The 17,403-nt window shown below is 44.4% G+C and overlaps 1 protein-coding gene across 6 annotated transcripts; it reads right to left on the minus strand.

Annotated features, from left to right (window-relative positions):
- Nucleotides 1–260: 260 nt before the first annotated feature.
- On the minus strand, nt 261–17,384 carry Sp110 (SP110 nuclear body protein). 6 transcript variants are annotated; one of them, XM_038339459.1, is made up of 10 exons: nt 17,271–17,384; nt 14,482–14,629; nt 13,815–13,983; nt 8,932–9,084; nt 8,209–8,292; nt 7,168–7,245; nt 6,979–7,059; nt 5,565–5,849; nt 2,129–2,197; nt 261–792 (listed from the first exon to the last, which is right to left on the minus strand). In XM_038339459.1, the coding sequence occupies exons 2-10, from the start codon at nt 14,626–14,628 to the stop codon at nt 641–643; spliced, it is 1,218 nt and encodes a 405-aa protein (XP_038195387.1). In that variant the 5' UTR covers nt 14,629; nt 17,271–17,384; the 3' UTR covers nt 261–640. The 6 variants fall into 6 exon arrangements, with proteins under 6 accessions (XP_038195387.1, XP_038195382.1, XP_038195384.1 ...); XM_038339454.1 differs by having other exon boundaries at nt 8,818–9,084; XM_038339456.1 differs by having other exon boundaries at nt 8,818–9,084; nt 14,482–14,646.
- Nucleotides 17,385–17,403: the final 19 nt, after the last annotated feature.

Genomic DNA, 17,403 nt, shown 5'->3' on the forward strand with positions numbered 1-17,403 from the left:
AACATTTCCGATGCCTACAGGAACATAGATTGATATTAATCTTCTAATTTTGTTTTTGTTCAGAAATACTTTCTGGTTTTTGCTTTTTGTTTTTCCAGACAGGGTTTCTGTCCTGGAACTAGTTCTACAGAAATGCCTGGCCTCGAACTCAGAGATTCCTCCGCCTCTTCTTCCCTGATTGCTAGGATTAAAAAAGGTAAGCACCACCACTACCTGGCTCAGAAATACATTTTTATACATTTATATAACCAAACAACTTATTTCACTTTAAGTAAAAAGTTTTTAATTATTGGGTTTAGCTATGAACAATGTACAAATAGGTAGACATAAACAACACAGACACAGACCTTTGGAAGTTCTTAGTTATCTTTAAGGTTGTAAAATCTAAAGGGTGGAGACCCTTTCTCTGCCTTAGGTCACAGCTGTGATGACCTGTGGCTATGATCTTATGACCTGTGGTTATGTTTCTTTAACAAAAACTCCTCAGCCACAGTAGACGTTGCCTCTCTTTGCCCCCTCTCACCCCCATCCTCATCCTTTCTCTCTCTTAATATTGAATTCATGAATCTCCCCACCCCTGTGCCAGCTCTAAGGGACCCTGCCATACTGAGCCTTCCCAATGGCAGGTCCCACCGCAGCCTTATCCTGTGCTCTGGATATCTGAACGTCTAGTCCTTGCCTTCTGAGACCTGGTCACCATCTTCAAGTTCCTGGTAGAGTCATTCTTCCTCTGAGTCCTCTGATCCACCACTTTGAGCTTCTTCTGGACTCCTTGTCCAGGTGAGGCCACCCCTGGGTCAAGAGAGACACATGAATGGATGTCCCCAGTGGAACTTCCCTTCTTTCAGAGACTTCTTTCCCCTTCCACCCTCCCTTCCAGATCTCCGTGCCCCACTTTTCTATTGCTGTTGTTATTTTTTTTCTGATGTGTACCATGCTTTCTCCCCCAAAATATGTTCTCCATATGTTCTAACCCCAGGGAGCTCTCAGAAGAATTAACTAGATGAATATGGGGTTATTGGGGGGTTGCTTTCTGTTTCATGTTTGTAAGACTCCTGAACCATGAGGTGGTCCCATCAGAGCCCTGGGATTCTTCAGATGGGGAGGGAGATCCTTCCATGTAGCACACATGTGCAGAACAGACAATATCCAAAGACCATAAGACACCTCTCGTGGGTAAAGCATACAGAAGTACAGGAGGAACAGGCATAGTGCCTGCCATGAAGGCAGCTCCCAGGAGTGCCACTGGTGGGTGTGGCTGAGGCCCAGAGGCTCTACTGGTGGACCAGTGGACTTCACTGAGGAGAGGGAGAGCACAGTGCTTTTCATTGCTGGGACTTAGGAAGTGGACATCACAGGACAGCCACAGCCCACTGGCACAAGGGCTCCTCTCCGGAGCTAGTCTGGCACTTGTCCCATGAGCTGCCTGTGGTGGTTTCAAAGAAAATGGCCCCTAAAGGGAGTAGCATTATTAGGAGGTATGGCTTTGTTGGAGTAGGTGTGGACTTCTTGGAGGAGGTGTGTCTCTGTGGGGGTGGGCTTTAAGGTGTCATACATGCTCAAGCCATGCCCAGTATCTCAGACCACTTCCTGCTGCCTGCAGGTCAAGATGTAGAACTCCCAGCTACTTCTCCAGCACCATGTCTGCCTGAAAACCACCGTCTCACACCATGATGATAATGGACTAAGCCTCCGAAAATGTAAGCCACCCAATTAAATGTATTTCCTTTATAAGAGTTGCTGTGGTCATGGTCTCTCTTCACAGCCAAGAAACCCTAAGACATGGCCACTCAGGGCTAGGACCCAGGCTCTTTTACATTTTATTTCACAAAACGAAGTTGTTAATTCCCCCTTTAGTTTGGAAGAATGATGCCATCCTCATAAACATAAAGAGGAAACCTGTAGCTCTCCATCCTTCACCTTGGACCACTGCAGCCTCCCATCAGAACAGAGTGCATTGGTTACTCAGTGACAAAACAGGTCAGGTGAAATTTAAAACAAGATCACTGCACGATCCAGAACTCCTGTGTGCCTTCTCATTGAGTTTAGAGCAAACCTCATTCCTTCTACACCAGATCTTTGGCCCCTCAGGAGCCTCCTCCAGCATCCCCTTGCCTTCTCATCTCACCTTGTGTGGGTCTTTTCTTCGGACGTCTTCTTTTGGGTATTGACCAGATGTCTCTTTTCCTTTTTTTTGCTAAGAAGAAAGAATACAAAGTCTTTTATAGTCACAAATATAGACCTGTCAGTCTTTTTTATTTAGAAGAATTAAATAATATTTTTGTTCAGTAATTGTGTGTGTATATGTATGTGTGTGCATGTGCATTTATGTGTATGTATATGCTTCTGTGTGCATATGTATGTATGCATGTGTACATGTGTGTGTACATGTGTATGTATGTATATATGTGTATGTGTGTGCATGTGTATGTGTGTATATGTGTGTGCCTTAACCTTGAGACAGCTCTCCAAGCTCACGCCTAACCTTTTAAAAATCAGCTGGAAAGGAGAGATCAGAGGTTGAACAAGGAACAAACTTTAAGGACTGCTGTAGAACAATGGTCTTTTATCTTGTCTCTCATATTATTTTTAATAAAATGCTGTTGCCAGTTGATAATTAATGTAGGCCTCTATGTATTTCTTTGGACTGAATGGCTACAGTATCGGGCAGGACAGAAATCTCAGTCAACAAATGGTGCGCAACGTGTAGACAACTACATCCACATAAAGCCTGAGAGAGCTTGGGAAATAATTCTAGACAGAAGAGAATAGAGTTAAGCAGGGCTTATTGATAGCAGCATTTTCTCAGGTGGGCTCTGTTGGCTGGAGGAAAATGCGTCTCTTTTAAGAGAAGCTTCCTGATTCAGCTTTAGCTGCAAAAACCTTTTAAGAGGCTCTGCCATAAAACACTTAAATGGTATTTATGAATAGCTTACAGCATGCTTCTTGGTGGTGGCACAGACCTGGAAATACCATAGAGTTGTGCCAATAAACATGGCTCTGGCCAGTGCCTCTGCCATGAGGCTAGAATCTCAGAAAGCTAGGGAATGGTCTGGATTCAGCCATCAAAGCCACTGCTTTAATCCTAGCCATATCAATTAACAAATTAAAGACTCATGTGGTCAGAAAAAGAGAGATACAGTAACGATAGTTTCAGGCAAAAAAAAAAAAAAAAAAAACTCCTCTAAACAATTTACAATGTGTTTAAAAATATATGTAGGCTTTGGAAAGAAAAAAAAGAAGGATAAAGTCTTCAAAAGAAAAAAGGAGAGTAGTTGGGTATGGTGGCACACACCTTTAATCTCAGCATTTGGGAGGCAGAGGTGTGTGGATTTCTGTGAGTTCAAGAGCAGCCTGTTCTACAGAGTGAATTTCAGGGCAAAGATACACAGAGAAACCCTGTCTCAAAAAGCCAAAAATTAAAAATAAAAATAAAAAAATAAGAGTTTAAAATAAAGCCATGTAAAGATGGAAAACACACAGAGAGTCTGGATACTATATGTTATTATGTTCTTTTTGAATTGTCTGAATGCTGAGGAAGGAACAACAGCTGCTAAAAGATATTTGCTTATAAATGCTGCTGAATTAATCCAAGATAGGTATTTTGAAAATACCTTGACTTCAAAATTGAAGTCAAAAGGTATGTTACTTTGGAGAAGAGGTTTTGCTTTTGTTTTCACAGGAAATGAGAGGATGTGGATTCATTCCCGGTTAAGAAAAATCAAGTTTGGGCCGGGCGGTGGTGGCGCATGCCTTTAATCCCAGCACTCGGGAGGCAGAGGCAGGCGGATCTCTGAGTTCGAGGCCAGCCTGGTCTACAAGAGCTAGCTCCAGGACAGGCTCTAGAAACTACAGGGAAACCCTGTCTCGAAAAACAAAAAAAAAAAACAAAAAAAAAAGAAAGAAAAATCAAGTTTGGATGGCCCAGATGTCTGAGTTCTACATCCAGAACAGATTCAAGACTGCTGCCTGAGATGATCAAGCCTCATAGGATACTCCAGTCATGACTTGATCATAATTCTAAATTTTCTTTAGGTCCCCATAAGATTATCAGCACCCCCAATCAACAGGAAGTAGCCTTGAAAACTATGCCCACATTCCCTCCAAACGGACTATGGATATTTTCCTTTGTTTAGAACGTTGGTTACAAGATGTTATGGATAATGGTCAGGAGAAAAGCTAAACAAAGGATATTAGATTCATAGTTCTTGCTTCTTTTTTTTTTAAAAGGGGGAAGTGCTGTGGACAATGGTCTTTTATTCTGTCACTTGTATTGTTTTTAATAAAATGCTGATTGGCCTAGTAGCTCAGGCTTCTTATTAATTAATTCTTACATCTTACACTAACCCATTCTTGTCTTTGTTAGCCACGTGGCTTGGTACCTTTCTTGGAGAGGCAGTCACATCTTGTGTCCTCTGAACCTGGGTGATGACTGCAGACTGAAACTTTCCTCTTCCCATAATTCTCATTGCCATGCCTATAATTCCTACCTGGCTACTGGCCAATCAGAGTTTATTTAAAATACAAGTGACAGGGTACAGACCATTGTCCCACAAAAGTACCCCCCTTGTTTTAAAACAAGTGTTAAAGTGAGAATTCTTGTATTAGTTATTGGGGAATTAAGCTAGGTTTGAATAATGGTAGAGCCTGTGGATGGTTTTTTGGACATGAGAAACCAAGAATTTATGAAGGAAAAAGTAGCCAGATGTGAGGAGATAAAGACTGGAGCAGATGGAGTACTGGGTGGGTTGCCTGCTACCTGGAACTCTCTGAAAGCATCCAGGACCAGCCTGCTACCCATGATGCCTTGAAGGCATCTGGGAACATGGCAGAAACTGAAGTGGGAGAAAATTAGGCTTAGGAAGCTCCAGGAAGCAATGGGGAAGCCACTGGAGGGCAGTACCAGAGCAGTCACGGAGTTTACTGCTATCATTACTGCTATTATGACTGTTTATATTTTTTGGTTGTGGGGGTATTGGACACATGTACCATGGTACTCATGTGGCAGGCAGCAGACAACTCGAATGAGTTGGTTCTGTTCCTCTGCCTTATAGATTTCAGGGATCAAATTCAGATCACCAGACCCGGTACCAGCCACCTCTAATCAAATGAGCCATCTTGCTGGGCCAATAGCAACACGTATTTTAATTGAATGGTGACACCTCAAAAAAGAAGCAGGAAATCAAGGAGTGAGGTAGGAACTAGGTAGCCAGGTGGACACCCAAGCTCCTTGCCACCATGGTGTGTAAGCTGAAGGATGGCAGAAGCTGCCTGAATGTGACTTACGAGGAAGCAGTGTCCTGACCAACTGTAGTTAACGAGGTTAGTTGAACAGACACACTCAGCAGTTGTGGGAAAGGAGTCTGGTGACTCTGAGGGACGCTTGGTTCAATATGTCTAAGTGCCTGCTTGTTACCTATCATTTTCACAAGGCCTTTGGGGAAGGTGGAAGGAAAAGAGAGGCTTCAGAAATGCTAAGATTGTAGAACTGGTGGCATTGTAGATGCTGGGATGTGACAGAGATGGAGAAGCAGGAAGCATCCCGAGGGAAAGAATGACTATACCTTTTTGCTTTGCAGGAGTGCTGGTTGCTTCCTGGGCCATTCCCAGGTCATCTGGTGCTGGAGAATCCTCTTTCTGCTTTGCAGGAGCACTGGTTTCTTCCTGGGCCATTTCTAGGTCATTTGGAGCTGGAGAATCCTTTTTCTGCTTTGCAGAAGCACTGGTTGCTTCCAGGGGCATTTCCAGGTCATCTGGTGCTGGAGAATCCTCTTTCTGCTTTGCAGGAGAGCTGGGTGCTTCCTGGGCCACTTCCAGGTCATTTCGTGCTAGAGAATCATTTTTTGCCGCTAGCAAAAGAAAACAGAACCCACCTCAGAGTTCAGAGTGTACTGAAGAGAGTGTGTGAAGAAAGACAGTAGAAGAACTCGAACAGAAGGGAGTGAAGCCAGAGATCTGCCAGGCTGCAGGGCTCTGCCTTCATTTGACCTTGTTACTCTTTTTAAAACTTTTTGTGCCTGGGTGTTTTGCCTGCATGTGTGTCTGGGTACCACATGTGTGCCTGGTGGCCACAAAGGCCAGAAGAAGGCACCATATCCTTCAGGGCTCGAGTTACAGATGGTTATGAGCTACCATGTAGGTGCTGGGAATTGAACTCAGGTCCTCTGGAAGAGCAGCCCGTGATCTTTGCCACTGAACCACTTTTCCACCTCTGACCACCTTGTTGTTGTTACCTATGCATCTGGTAACAGCAAATACATTTCGAAATTCTGCTAACTTTGATGCAATAAGAAAAACAAAGGGGCCTAAAGCCGTAACAGATGAAGGCCCACCTCCTTAAGGCTATCTGCTGCTTACACAACACTATGAAAATTGTCTTAACTTCTGGCCAGATACCTGAGGCACATTGTAAACGATTTACAGTTTACTGTAGAATTACTATTTTTGAAGTAACTTTTCTTTTCATATCATTTTAATAACAAGCATTCTTAGTACTCTATATGATATAGAATTGACCAGCATTGAGGGACTGCTCCCACAGTTAGGGTGATGTCAAGGTTATCCATACCATCACTGGGGACATACAGGGTTTCTGTTTGTCTGTCTGGCATTTTGTTGGGGCCATTTTGAGTCTTTGTCACAGAAGAAAGGTCACACAGTCCAGCCCTGCCTTGTCCTCTTCTCTCCTGGAGTCCACCACAGTCCTTTGTGGCTGAGGAATTCTCTGTCAATACCTTAACATTTTAACACTGATTCTCCAACAATATTTTAGAGTCTGGCAGGCATGAGTGAGCTTTCTGACCTTTGTGATTGATTCTTACAAGCCTACCTTCCTGGTCCTTCCTCCTTGCCTTCCCCACAACTCTCTCTCCCTTCAGAAGCTCAGGGTTTCTGACTCCCTAAGCACCCAAGCAGAGGTAAGTTTAAACTATCCCAATCAAGACAACTAAGAGTTAAGTCAGCCTTAACCAGCATTACCTTGCACAGCACCAGGGGAACCAGGAGGCCCTCCTGAGTCTTCTTTTTCCTTAACCTTGGATGTAAAGCTGCCTTTGATCACTGGAGGAGGAAGGAGGATCTTGGGTTACGAGGGCTGGATGCCAGGGAGGAGAGTGGATGGTGTAAATGCCCAGAAAAGGATGTCCTTTTAGGCCAAAGGCAAATTACCTGGTTTGGGGCCTGGCAGACTGTTGGGTATCTCTGGAGAGTCATCTTTATCATTTCTCTGGGGGTCCATGGAGGATGCTGAGCAGAGGGAAGAAAAAGAATTGAGGCTTTCAGGATGAGCAGGTAGGGACCAGAGTGGTAAAGAGAACAAATGTGTTTCTAACTAACCAGCGAGAAACGCAGGCAACCCAGGTAAAGCAGGATAGAGAAGCAACAGCGAGCAGTTGCTTACTCTTAATTATCAACTCATTAGTTTAATAACAGTATTTATTTATTTTTTTTTGAAAAAGTGGAAGATAAAACCTTCTATTGTTAGCTTTCTGATTTTGTTGAACTTTGAGTGGAGGAAATGTCACTGAGTTCAAACAGTACTTTTTTATTCTCAGGCCTGGAGAGCAGGGAGTCCATATTACGTATCTTTGACAATGTCTGTAATACATCCTGCTATAGTTAATGTAACCCAACTTCATTGTAATGGTGGTTTGGGGAAGGCAAGTGGCAGAAGTCTGGAAGCTAAATTAGGTTCCACAGAGCTTTAACATTTTTATAATATTTTCTAATAATTTTAATAAAATATGTATAACTTTGAATCGAATTCATCTAAAAATAAATATGAAGGGCTGGGGGTGTAGGTCAGTGTTTGTCCAGTATGCAAGAGGCCCTAGGTCCTACCCTTAACATACTATGGAATAAAACTGAGTGAGTAAGGCTGAAACTCAGAGGCTTCTGTAGTCAGCGAGGAATCACCAGTACAAGGGTATAACATGTTTTGTGTCATTTCAGAACAGAAAGTGGGGTTCTATATACTATGGATTGAACCCAGGAGTCTTGCATCTACCAGGGGAGTAACCCTCCACTAAGCTACACCCCCATTGCACAACAGCATCCCTGAGGATTTCCTTTGCAGTGTGAGTCTGCGGAAAGCCCCCTCTGCTTCTCTCCCCATCTATTCTCATTGCCCATCTATTTCTCCTGCGGTTCCAACCACAGCCTCCCATTGGACATGCACATTGTCCCCATCCACAACCCAGTCAATGTTACCTTGCCCAGTGTCAGAGGAAGTGCTGCACGTCCTTTCTGAGTCTGCTTCCTCATCTGTTGTAGCTGTTAAGTTGTTACAGGCAGCTGAAGGAGGAAGGAAAACCATGGATTACGGGGCTGGCTATAAGGAGGAGAGCAACGAGCCTAAAGTAGCCGTTCTCAACCAGTGGACTGCGACCCCTCTGGCAAATCTCTATCTCGAAAAAATATTTACATTACAATTCATAACAACAGAAAAATTACAGACATGAAGTAGCAATGAAAATAATTTTTATAATTGAGCATCACCACAACATGAGGAACTGTATTAAAGGGTCAGAGCACTAGGAAGGTTGAGAACCACTACCCTAAAGGCTCAGGAAAGGTGAAGTACCAAGGCCAAGGGCAGATTTTGGGGTGTCCAGGTGTAGCAAGAAGGTGTTCAGGGATCTGAGCCTCCCTGGCTGCTGGCAATGCTTGTTATTATCTTAGGAAGGGTTGTATGTAGGTGGAGAGGTGGGTGCATAGAAAGGAACAGATGAACAAAAGGCAGCAATCTGGGGTTCTAAGAGACAGGGAACGAGCATCCCACGTAGGGTTACAAGTTGTAGGAGAAGATCTGTTTCTTGCCTGGAGTGGTCTTTCCTTCCTGCATGAAGCCAGGGGGAGGCACAGCTGGGTGAGAAGGACTGGGCTGCTCATCCAGGATCTCAGTGATTTGCTGTGAGGCTGCTCGGGGCTCACCGACTCTTGGTGCAGAGGACAGATGGCTTGGTGGAAATGGTTGTGGTGGGGGCAGTGGCAGCAGAGTCTGGAAAGTGCGCCCTTCTGCTGGGACAGCTGGGGCTCTGGGTAGGGTCTGTGCACTTCTCTTATTTCCTTCATAGGCAGTAACAACTGGAATTAGCAAAGGAACACACATCACGACACTGGAAGTTATCTGGCAGATAAAATTGCCTAGTGCATCTTTTCCCACAGCACAGGAAGCAGAGTTACTGATTTTCCCCAGGTGCACAGAACAGGCTCATCACTACCCATGTCCATTCTGTGGCTGCTTTTGGCTTTTATCATTTGGACACTCAGTGCTATTTAGTCCCTGATATACCACCAAAATTGGGTTGACCATATAGAAACCTACTACTGTAGAAGCTCCCTCAAATGTATACAAATATATGTGGAATTTAAACAAAATTATCATATAACAGGGGAGACAAGATAAGATATCATATGCTACCAAATAAAACTCCTAGCTCCAGGAATGTGTTACATCTTTTTGAGTCATTGGCCAAAGGCGTACCAGAGGTTCCCTTGCCCCAAACATTACAGATCATTGCCAGTGCTATTGGTTACTCTCCATAGCCTGCTAATAAGACCCTATTGCTGAATACACCATACACTTAGGCCATCTTGCATGAAGAAATCACGCTAATGTTCAACTAGAAGCTTCACCACCACGGACTAGCGTTCTTAGTGCTGGAGAAGGTCCTATGCACACCACCAGAGGTGAAGAGTCATCATAAGTCTTACCCAGCTAGGTGTGCTGTGAGCTACAATAGTGAGTTACACTACTGCGACCTGCCGTACTCACTAGTGCAATAGTGGCACAAACGTTATGGGGGTGACCAACTACCTTTCGATTGGGTGTAAGGAAACCCACATTCAACACTGTTATGTCCAAATATCTAAGACTAGTCCATGACCTCAAGTAAAACCTACTACATTAATCTTCTAAAAGAGCATAGCAACACAATCACTACTAATGATGTTTTGCTATGCTTGTCATGATGGCTATTCTTGGCCATGAACTTGACTACATCTGGAATTTCCTAAAACTTAAGTGGCTGGGTACACCTGTGAGGGATTTTTCTTAATTAAATCACTTGAAGTGGGAAGCCCCATCTTAAATCTAAGATGTCTTAGTTAGGGTGTCTATTGCTGCAACAAAATACCATCACCAAAAAGCAAGTTGGAGAGGAAAGGGTTTATTTGGCTTACACTCCAACATTGTTGTTCACCACTGAAGGAAGTCAGGACAGGACTCAAACAGGGCAGGATCCTAGAGGCAGGCACTGATACAAAAACCATGGAGGGAAGCTGCTTACTGGCTTGCTCCCCATGGCTTGCTCAACCTGCTTTCTTATAGACTGTAGGACCACCAGCCTAGGAATGGCACAACTCACCATGTGCTGGGCCCTCCCACCATGGGCTGGGCCCTCCCCAATTGATCACTAAATGAGAAAATGCCTTACACCTGGATCTCATGGAAGCATTTCCTCAACTGAGGCTCCTTCTCAGACAACTCTAGCTTGTATCAAGTTGACACACACAACTAGTCAGTACAGGAGACTTTGGAGTACTCAGTACTAAATGGGATATCTATCCGTCACGTCCTCCCCTCAAAGCTCAGGGATCTATGCTAAAAAGGAGGTGCAAAGATCCTAAGACCAGAGGTGGTAGACAACTCCATGGAAACAGCTTCCTTTGCACACAGAGGGACTGGTGCAATCTGAACTCACAGAGAATGTGTCAACATGGCAAGACCAAGTCCAAACCAGACAAACATCTGAGCCCCGAGAAGGGGAAGTGGGCACAAAGTTCCGCTTCTAACAAAGAAGCTATTTGCATCTAATACTTGATGGAAAAGGGAAAATCAGTTTTCTTCAATGGAATGACACTGGATATATCAATAATACTCCAGGCCAGACCCCCATGCTGAGGAATAGTTGGCTAACACAAGATGGACTCCATTTTTTTCTTTTTCTTCTTCTTCTTCTTCTTTTTTTTTTTTTTTTTTTTTTTTTTTTTTTTTTTTTTTTTTTTTAGTTTTATTAGTGTCTATATGTGCTTTTTGTCTGTTTGTTTGTTCTGATTTGGGTTTGGGATTTTTTTGGGGGGGGGGTGTTTGTTTTTTTTTTTTTTCTAACATAGGGTTTCCTCTATGTAAAAGCCCTGGCTGCCCTGGAACTCACTCAATAGACCAAGCTGGTTTTAAACCCACAGAGATCCACCTGCCTCTGCTTACCAAGTGCTGGGCTTAAAGGCCTATACTGGGCTTGAGTTTTCTAAGAGAGAGAGAGAAAGACTATGAAGTGGGGTGGGTAGAGTGGGAGGAGCTGAGAGCACTTGAGGGAGGGGAGAGGATGTGACCAAATGTATGGAAAAAGTTTTGAAAAATGACAGCAAGAGTAAATAAATAAATAGAAGAAAGTTAAGCAAAACTGGTTTTAACACATAAAATTGGATATTTTGTACCCAGGGATTTAATTTCCTATAATTTTAGTTTTATAGAACTTAGTCAATTGTAAAAATTTTAAAATTTTAAAATTGCAAAATTTTAACATACAATTTTAATTGTGCAATTTTAACAAAGGTTCCTATTTTAACAGATAAATATATCTCCCTGGAGTAAATGAAACAAAGTCTTCTTAGCAGAGTGTATTGAGACTTTGATCTTCTGTTTTTTGCTCATTTCTGCATGTCCTATTGCACCCTACAATCTGGTCACTTCAGTGGGACCGACCTATGACCTTTGTCTCCATCCCAACACCAGGCCCTTGGCTTTGTACACACTGTTCCCTTTAATAGATTGGGGCTGGTTTCTGTTAAGACTGTTCTTCATCATTTATTTATTTATTTATTTTTTGGTTTTTCGAGACAGGGTTTCTCTGCAGCTTTGGAGCCTGTCCTGGAGCTAGCTCTTGTAGACCAGGCTGGTCTCGAACTCACAGAGATCGCCTGCCTCTGCCTTCCGAGTGCTGGGATTAAAGGCATGCGCCACCACCGCCCGGCTCATCATTTATTTCAGAAATAAATATGCCTCGACCCACGAATGGGAAAAGTCATAGATACAAACAAGTTTCAGAACAAAACCACGGAGCTGCACAGGCAGGGAGATGAGCCCGGTCAGGTCTCAGAGGACCTCAACGTATACTGAAAGCTCTTGTTCTCCTGGTCTTGCCAGGGCCAGATGCCTGGGCAGCTGCTCTGGTTTTGAGGTGAAGCCTACCTCCCACTGTTCTCTTAGCTTAAGGAATCACCTCTTCTCTGAGGAGGAGCCTTTAGATGGTGAAGTGTCATCAATAGTGACCCCAGCGACGACAGTGTCACAATGCAGTGTGACCGTGTTTGGACTCTCTGCTGGGTATGTTCTCTCCAGTCTCCAGTGGTTTTATTGCCTTGTGGTCCTCTTCACTCCCGCTTCAACTCGCCAAACCTGTTTCTGCCCTTCTTTTTATTCCTTTATTTATCCAGCTGCTATAGTTTAGATATCGAATGTCCCCTCAAAACGTAGGCGTTATGGGTCTGGATCTCAGGGTGACACCACAGACGTGGTTCTTGACCCCTTTGGGGCTCACACGACCTTTCCACAGGGATTGAATTTCAGATATCCTGCTTATCAGATATTTATATCATGGTTCATAACAGTAACAAAATTACGGTTATGAAGTAGCAATGAAAATAACTTTATGGATGGGGGTCTCCACAACATAAGGAGCCGTATTGAAGGATAGCAGAGTTAGGAAGTCAGGCTGAGAATCACTGCACTACAGGGAAAGGGTAATACTGAAGAGGAGGGGCTGAATGGCCCTGTTCAGTCACTGGGGCATCCCTTGAAGGGGGTTATGGAACCCAAGTCTTTCTTCATTTTCAGAACACACAGTGAGCAGTTTTACTTTGTCACACATTCCTGCTGTGACACACTGCCTTGCTACAGGCTTCAACTATGACAGGCCAGAGCCCTCCCAAACCTCTTTCTCAGTGTAAGCTAAATTATCTTGGGCATTGTGCACCAGAGACAGGGCTCTGATGAACGTCCCAGCTCTTCCTGTTCCATCACCCCTCATGCTCCATCCTCTCTCCTACCCTCTCTTTCCGTGTCTGCGTCTGCCTCCCTCATCTTTGCGAGCTCTCTTTCTTCTCTCCACCAGCCTTTCAAGCTGCTTTCCTGCTGGCTCTGTTGCCATAGTGGATACTATCTTGGCCTCTGTATTGGGAAATCCATATAAGCGTTCCCAGTCCTACTTCTAAAACAAACGACTGTGGGAGTTCCCGCCGAACTTTCCTTGTCTATCAAGAGCAGTTAACAATGACGTCACAGGTTGTTTTAAGGACACATGAGATGGTCGTACAAATTGTGCAGTGCAATGGCGCTGTCGAAAAGAGATGTGCATTGAATCCGTTTCCTCCCTCTCCATCTCTAGAGCTTCCTGTCTTTCTTCCACATCTGGTCTCTGGCATTTCTGGCATGTTAGGTGCTCCCTGGAGAAGGTCCAGTACCGTATATTTTCAAGACTGGTGTGGCGGGCTCACACCAGTAACACCAGCACTTAGAACGAAGACCAAGGAAGGACTACATCATGAGACCCTGTCACTAAGTTATACCTGAAGGAAAATTCACTGAGTAGCTGCAGCATAAACATCTGTGTCCTATAAAAATTCACCTTGGGGCAACCGAGATCAAGGCAGCAAAGGCTATCCCCTCCAGCTGCTTTTGTGAGCGAGTGTGGTTTACCTTTTCACAGGAAGAACTGGTATTGGGATGCATCTTCTACACCGGAAACAAACCTAGGCTTTTAGTGTAGTAACACTACACATAGAAAAGATACTGGAGAAACCAAGCACGTTACCATTTTTGAAGCTTCTGAAAATTTCCCCCAGGCTGGGGTATTCACGCAGGTTGACTTGGCTGAACAATGTCAGCAGCAATGATGGGTGGAAAGTCTGCTCCAAATTGGTGAGAACATTGTGCACCACTCTGGATATAGGGACCAGATTCTGACAGGCTTCCAGAGATTCCTTCAAAGAGTGGAGCAAGGATGAATTAGTTTGAATGGTTCTTCATTGAGCTGAGAACTCTATATTTGTGTTTTTTTATATTGTAAGAAAGCTACTTTGGGCTGCTGAGGCTGGCTAAGTGGGTGAAGGTGTTGGCCATCGAGCCTGAGGCCAGGAGTTGGATCCCCACGATCCATATCATGGAAGGAAAGAACAGAGTCTACAAGTTCTCCTTCGACCTCCACATCAGGCATGTGCCCACCTCCACCCCCAAACAAATACATGATTGTAATTAAAAAAAAAAAAAAAAGCCAGGCTTGATGACACATGCTTTTAATCCTAGGAGAAGGACAGTCAGATCTCGAATGTTTTCTATTGAGGCCAGCCTGGTCTACAAAGTGAGGTCTAGGACAGCTAGGGCTACACAGAGAAGCCCTGGTGGGTTATAGGCCTAGATCTCAATGGTGGAGCATACTTAGTGGGGACTGAACTGTCTTGTGGAGGGTCAACAGGCCTCACCTTGTACATTTTTTCAGTGATGAAGCAGTGGTCTCGGAGGGCTTCAAAGAAAGGGAAAGGCTTGATGATGGCATAGGCGATGTCCAGCTTCGTCTGAATGAAGTGCCGGAGAAGAACCTCCTCAACAGCCTTTGTCACAGTGAACATCCTGGGGAAAGAGGCAGGCTGAGGAGACAGAGGCAGAGGCTGTTCAGAGTATGGGGACTTGCTCTTGTTGGAATGGGTACTTGAAGGTAGCCATCCTAGTCCTCAAGCATCCCTTAGTGGTCTATAGACCCAAGTCTTAAGATCTGTGCATACAGAAAACAAAGGCAGTGCCCAGCGACCACAGAGGCTGAGAGTGATAGATAATAGCATGCCACCACCCTGAAAGGTATTTTCAAGCATGAAGTGGCTTTTGAAAATATGAAAATATCTGCTATTCCCTGAGTGGCTGTTATGTCCAGCCTTTGTTCTTAGGATTTCACCGGTAGTAACTTCCTGAGTTCACAAAGTATGCAAGATGCTCACTGTCATTGCAACTATGTAGCTGTGGGGAGCTCCAATGTAGACAAAGGTGGGGTAGCTCTCCTGCAAGATGATACAATGTGGACCTGGCTGAGTAGGTACCAAACCCTGACTTTCTGGTTGCTGGCTTACAGTTGAATGAGTGCTTGACACTGAGCAGGGTTAGAACAGATCACCACATTGCAGCTGAGCCCATCCCGTACCAATGTTCTCAAGAAAAGGGACCGCCAAATGTGGGCAGCTAGAACCTGGCCATATTTAGACACTGAAAAACCACATATTTTGACACAAACAGGTGACACAAAATAAAACCAGGAAGGGTGTGAAAAATAGGATTGGTCAAAGTGATGTCACCGTTTGGATTTATAAATCCATTTTGTTCTTCAGGACAGACCTATACCTTTTCCCATAACCATATGATGTTCATAAAAACTGACCACTTCCAGATCATGAGGAAATAACCAGTCAGTTGTAACAGGACCAAAACGTCCTACATGACACCGCATTGGCAAAGTACTGTAAAAGCAGAAGCCCAAGAAAACAGTGCCATCATCTGGGGATGCTCTTGGTGTTCAGCAGTACTGGGGACTGAGTCCTTGTGCTTCTTTGGTAAGTGCCCTATCACTAACCTATGACCCCAGCTAACACTGAAGTTTATTTTCTTTTATTTTTAAACACAAAGCAGACAAGGATCCCCCCTTCATCTTTTGTTAAATAGAATATTAAACTGTAATTAGTATTTCCAGGGATTTAATCCCAGTGACAAACTAAGCAGTCCTGTTCATTTCTACTGATTTCCAAATTCCTTAACCTTGGCAGGGAAAAAATGAGGAAAGGAGGAGGAGGAGGAGGAGGAGGAGGAGGAGGAGGAGGAGGAGGAGGAGGAGGAGGAGGAGGAGGAGGAGGAGGAGGAGGAGGAGGAGGAGGAGGAGGAGGAGGAGGACAGGAACGAGAAGAAGTGGGGGAGGAGGAGAAGGAGAGGAGAATGAGGAGGATGAGGAGGATGAGGAGGATGAGGCGCATCATCATCACCCGCTGCAGGACTGTAGGGCAGGACGATGGAAGAATCAACAGCAGCCTGGCAGTTGAGAACAGGTGTGAGAGAAAGGTTTTGACAAAGCTCACGGGGGAGGGGAGTCCAGAAGGGATACACACTCTGGGCTCTGTTTAGGATGACTTACAAGACAGTGACAGTGTCCTCATTCCTCACCTGTCACAGTTTCCAAAGGATGAAACCCGATCCCAGAGGGGTAACAAAGCCCAAGGAAACCAATGGTACAGCAGAGTCTGCCTGGCACTAATATTTTGTTTTTCACTGTGCAAGATACTGTATCTCAAGCCTGACAAAATGGCTCATAATCTCTGTGGAGTTTGACTCCAGCCTGGTCTACATACTAAGTTCCAGGACAGTCAGAACTACATAGTGAAACTCTGTCTTCAAATAAAAACAGAAAAGAAAAAAAAAAAGATACTGTATCTCATAGATACCGGCATCCAAGTTTTTATTATGTTAAAGGGTCTTACAAATAAATTAGGAAAAGGCAAACACACAGTAGAAAAGACAAAGCCCAAACAGAGCAATCAATAAAATGAGCCAATGTACAATAAGTGCATTAAAACGTAGCAAGTGGGAGTAGCCAGAAAAGTGGGAACGACTTGACAGTACATATTCATATCAAAATAGCCTACAGAGAAAATGGTAGTCATAATCCCTGATAATGGTAGAAAGGTAAACCAGCTCAAGGGTTCCATGCCTCATTTGGTAATCAATATCATGACCCTAAAATACGAATCCCTTTGAATTTTCATGCACAGGAATGTATTTCAAGGAAATGAACATAAATTTACCAAAACAAAAAACAACCCCCCCCCCACAAAAAAAAAAACCCGAAACCTCATAACAGGCTACAGAGACGCTCTGTATTTTTCTATTTCTCATTAGCTTCAAAATTAGGCAAATGCCTGGTAGATGCTGAAGGCACCGCCCACCATGGGCACATGCAGTGTTCAACCTCAGAAGCACGCACAGGAAACTGTCCCCAGAGTCTTTAACTTTCAGAAAAGAAACTGTGTCTTACCTTCCACTGCGCCCCCCACCCCGGGCCCCTTATCCACCTCCTAGTAGGTCCTAGGCACCCGACCCAGGACTCAGGTAAACACTACTTCGTCAAGAGACAGCCTGGGGACCCCAAGGTCTAGCAGAGAAAAACTGATCGCCAAGAATGAAGACTCCAGCTTCGCAGAGCCCAAGAGCAGAACGCACCTGGATGCTGGGCTCTCACCTGTCTCCTAGGTTCACTAAAGAGGCCAGGGATCCTTTAAGGAGATCCTGGACCCTGCCGGGAGACGCCTTCCGGGAAATCTTGCTGCCCTGGCCTTGCCGCGTTGGATTTCCAGAAAAGAAAACCGAAAGTG

This window comes from Arvicola amphibius, chromosome 8, assembly GCF_903992535.2.
Source record: "Arvicola amphibius chromosome 8, mArvAmp1.2, whole genome shotgun sequence".
Taxonomy (NCBI): Eukaryota; Metazoa; Chordata; class Mammalia; order Rodentia; family Cricetidae; genus Arvicola; species Arvicola amphibius.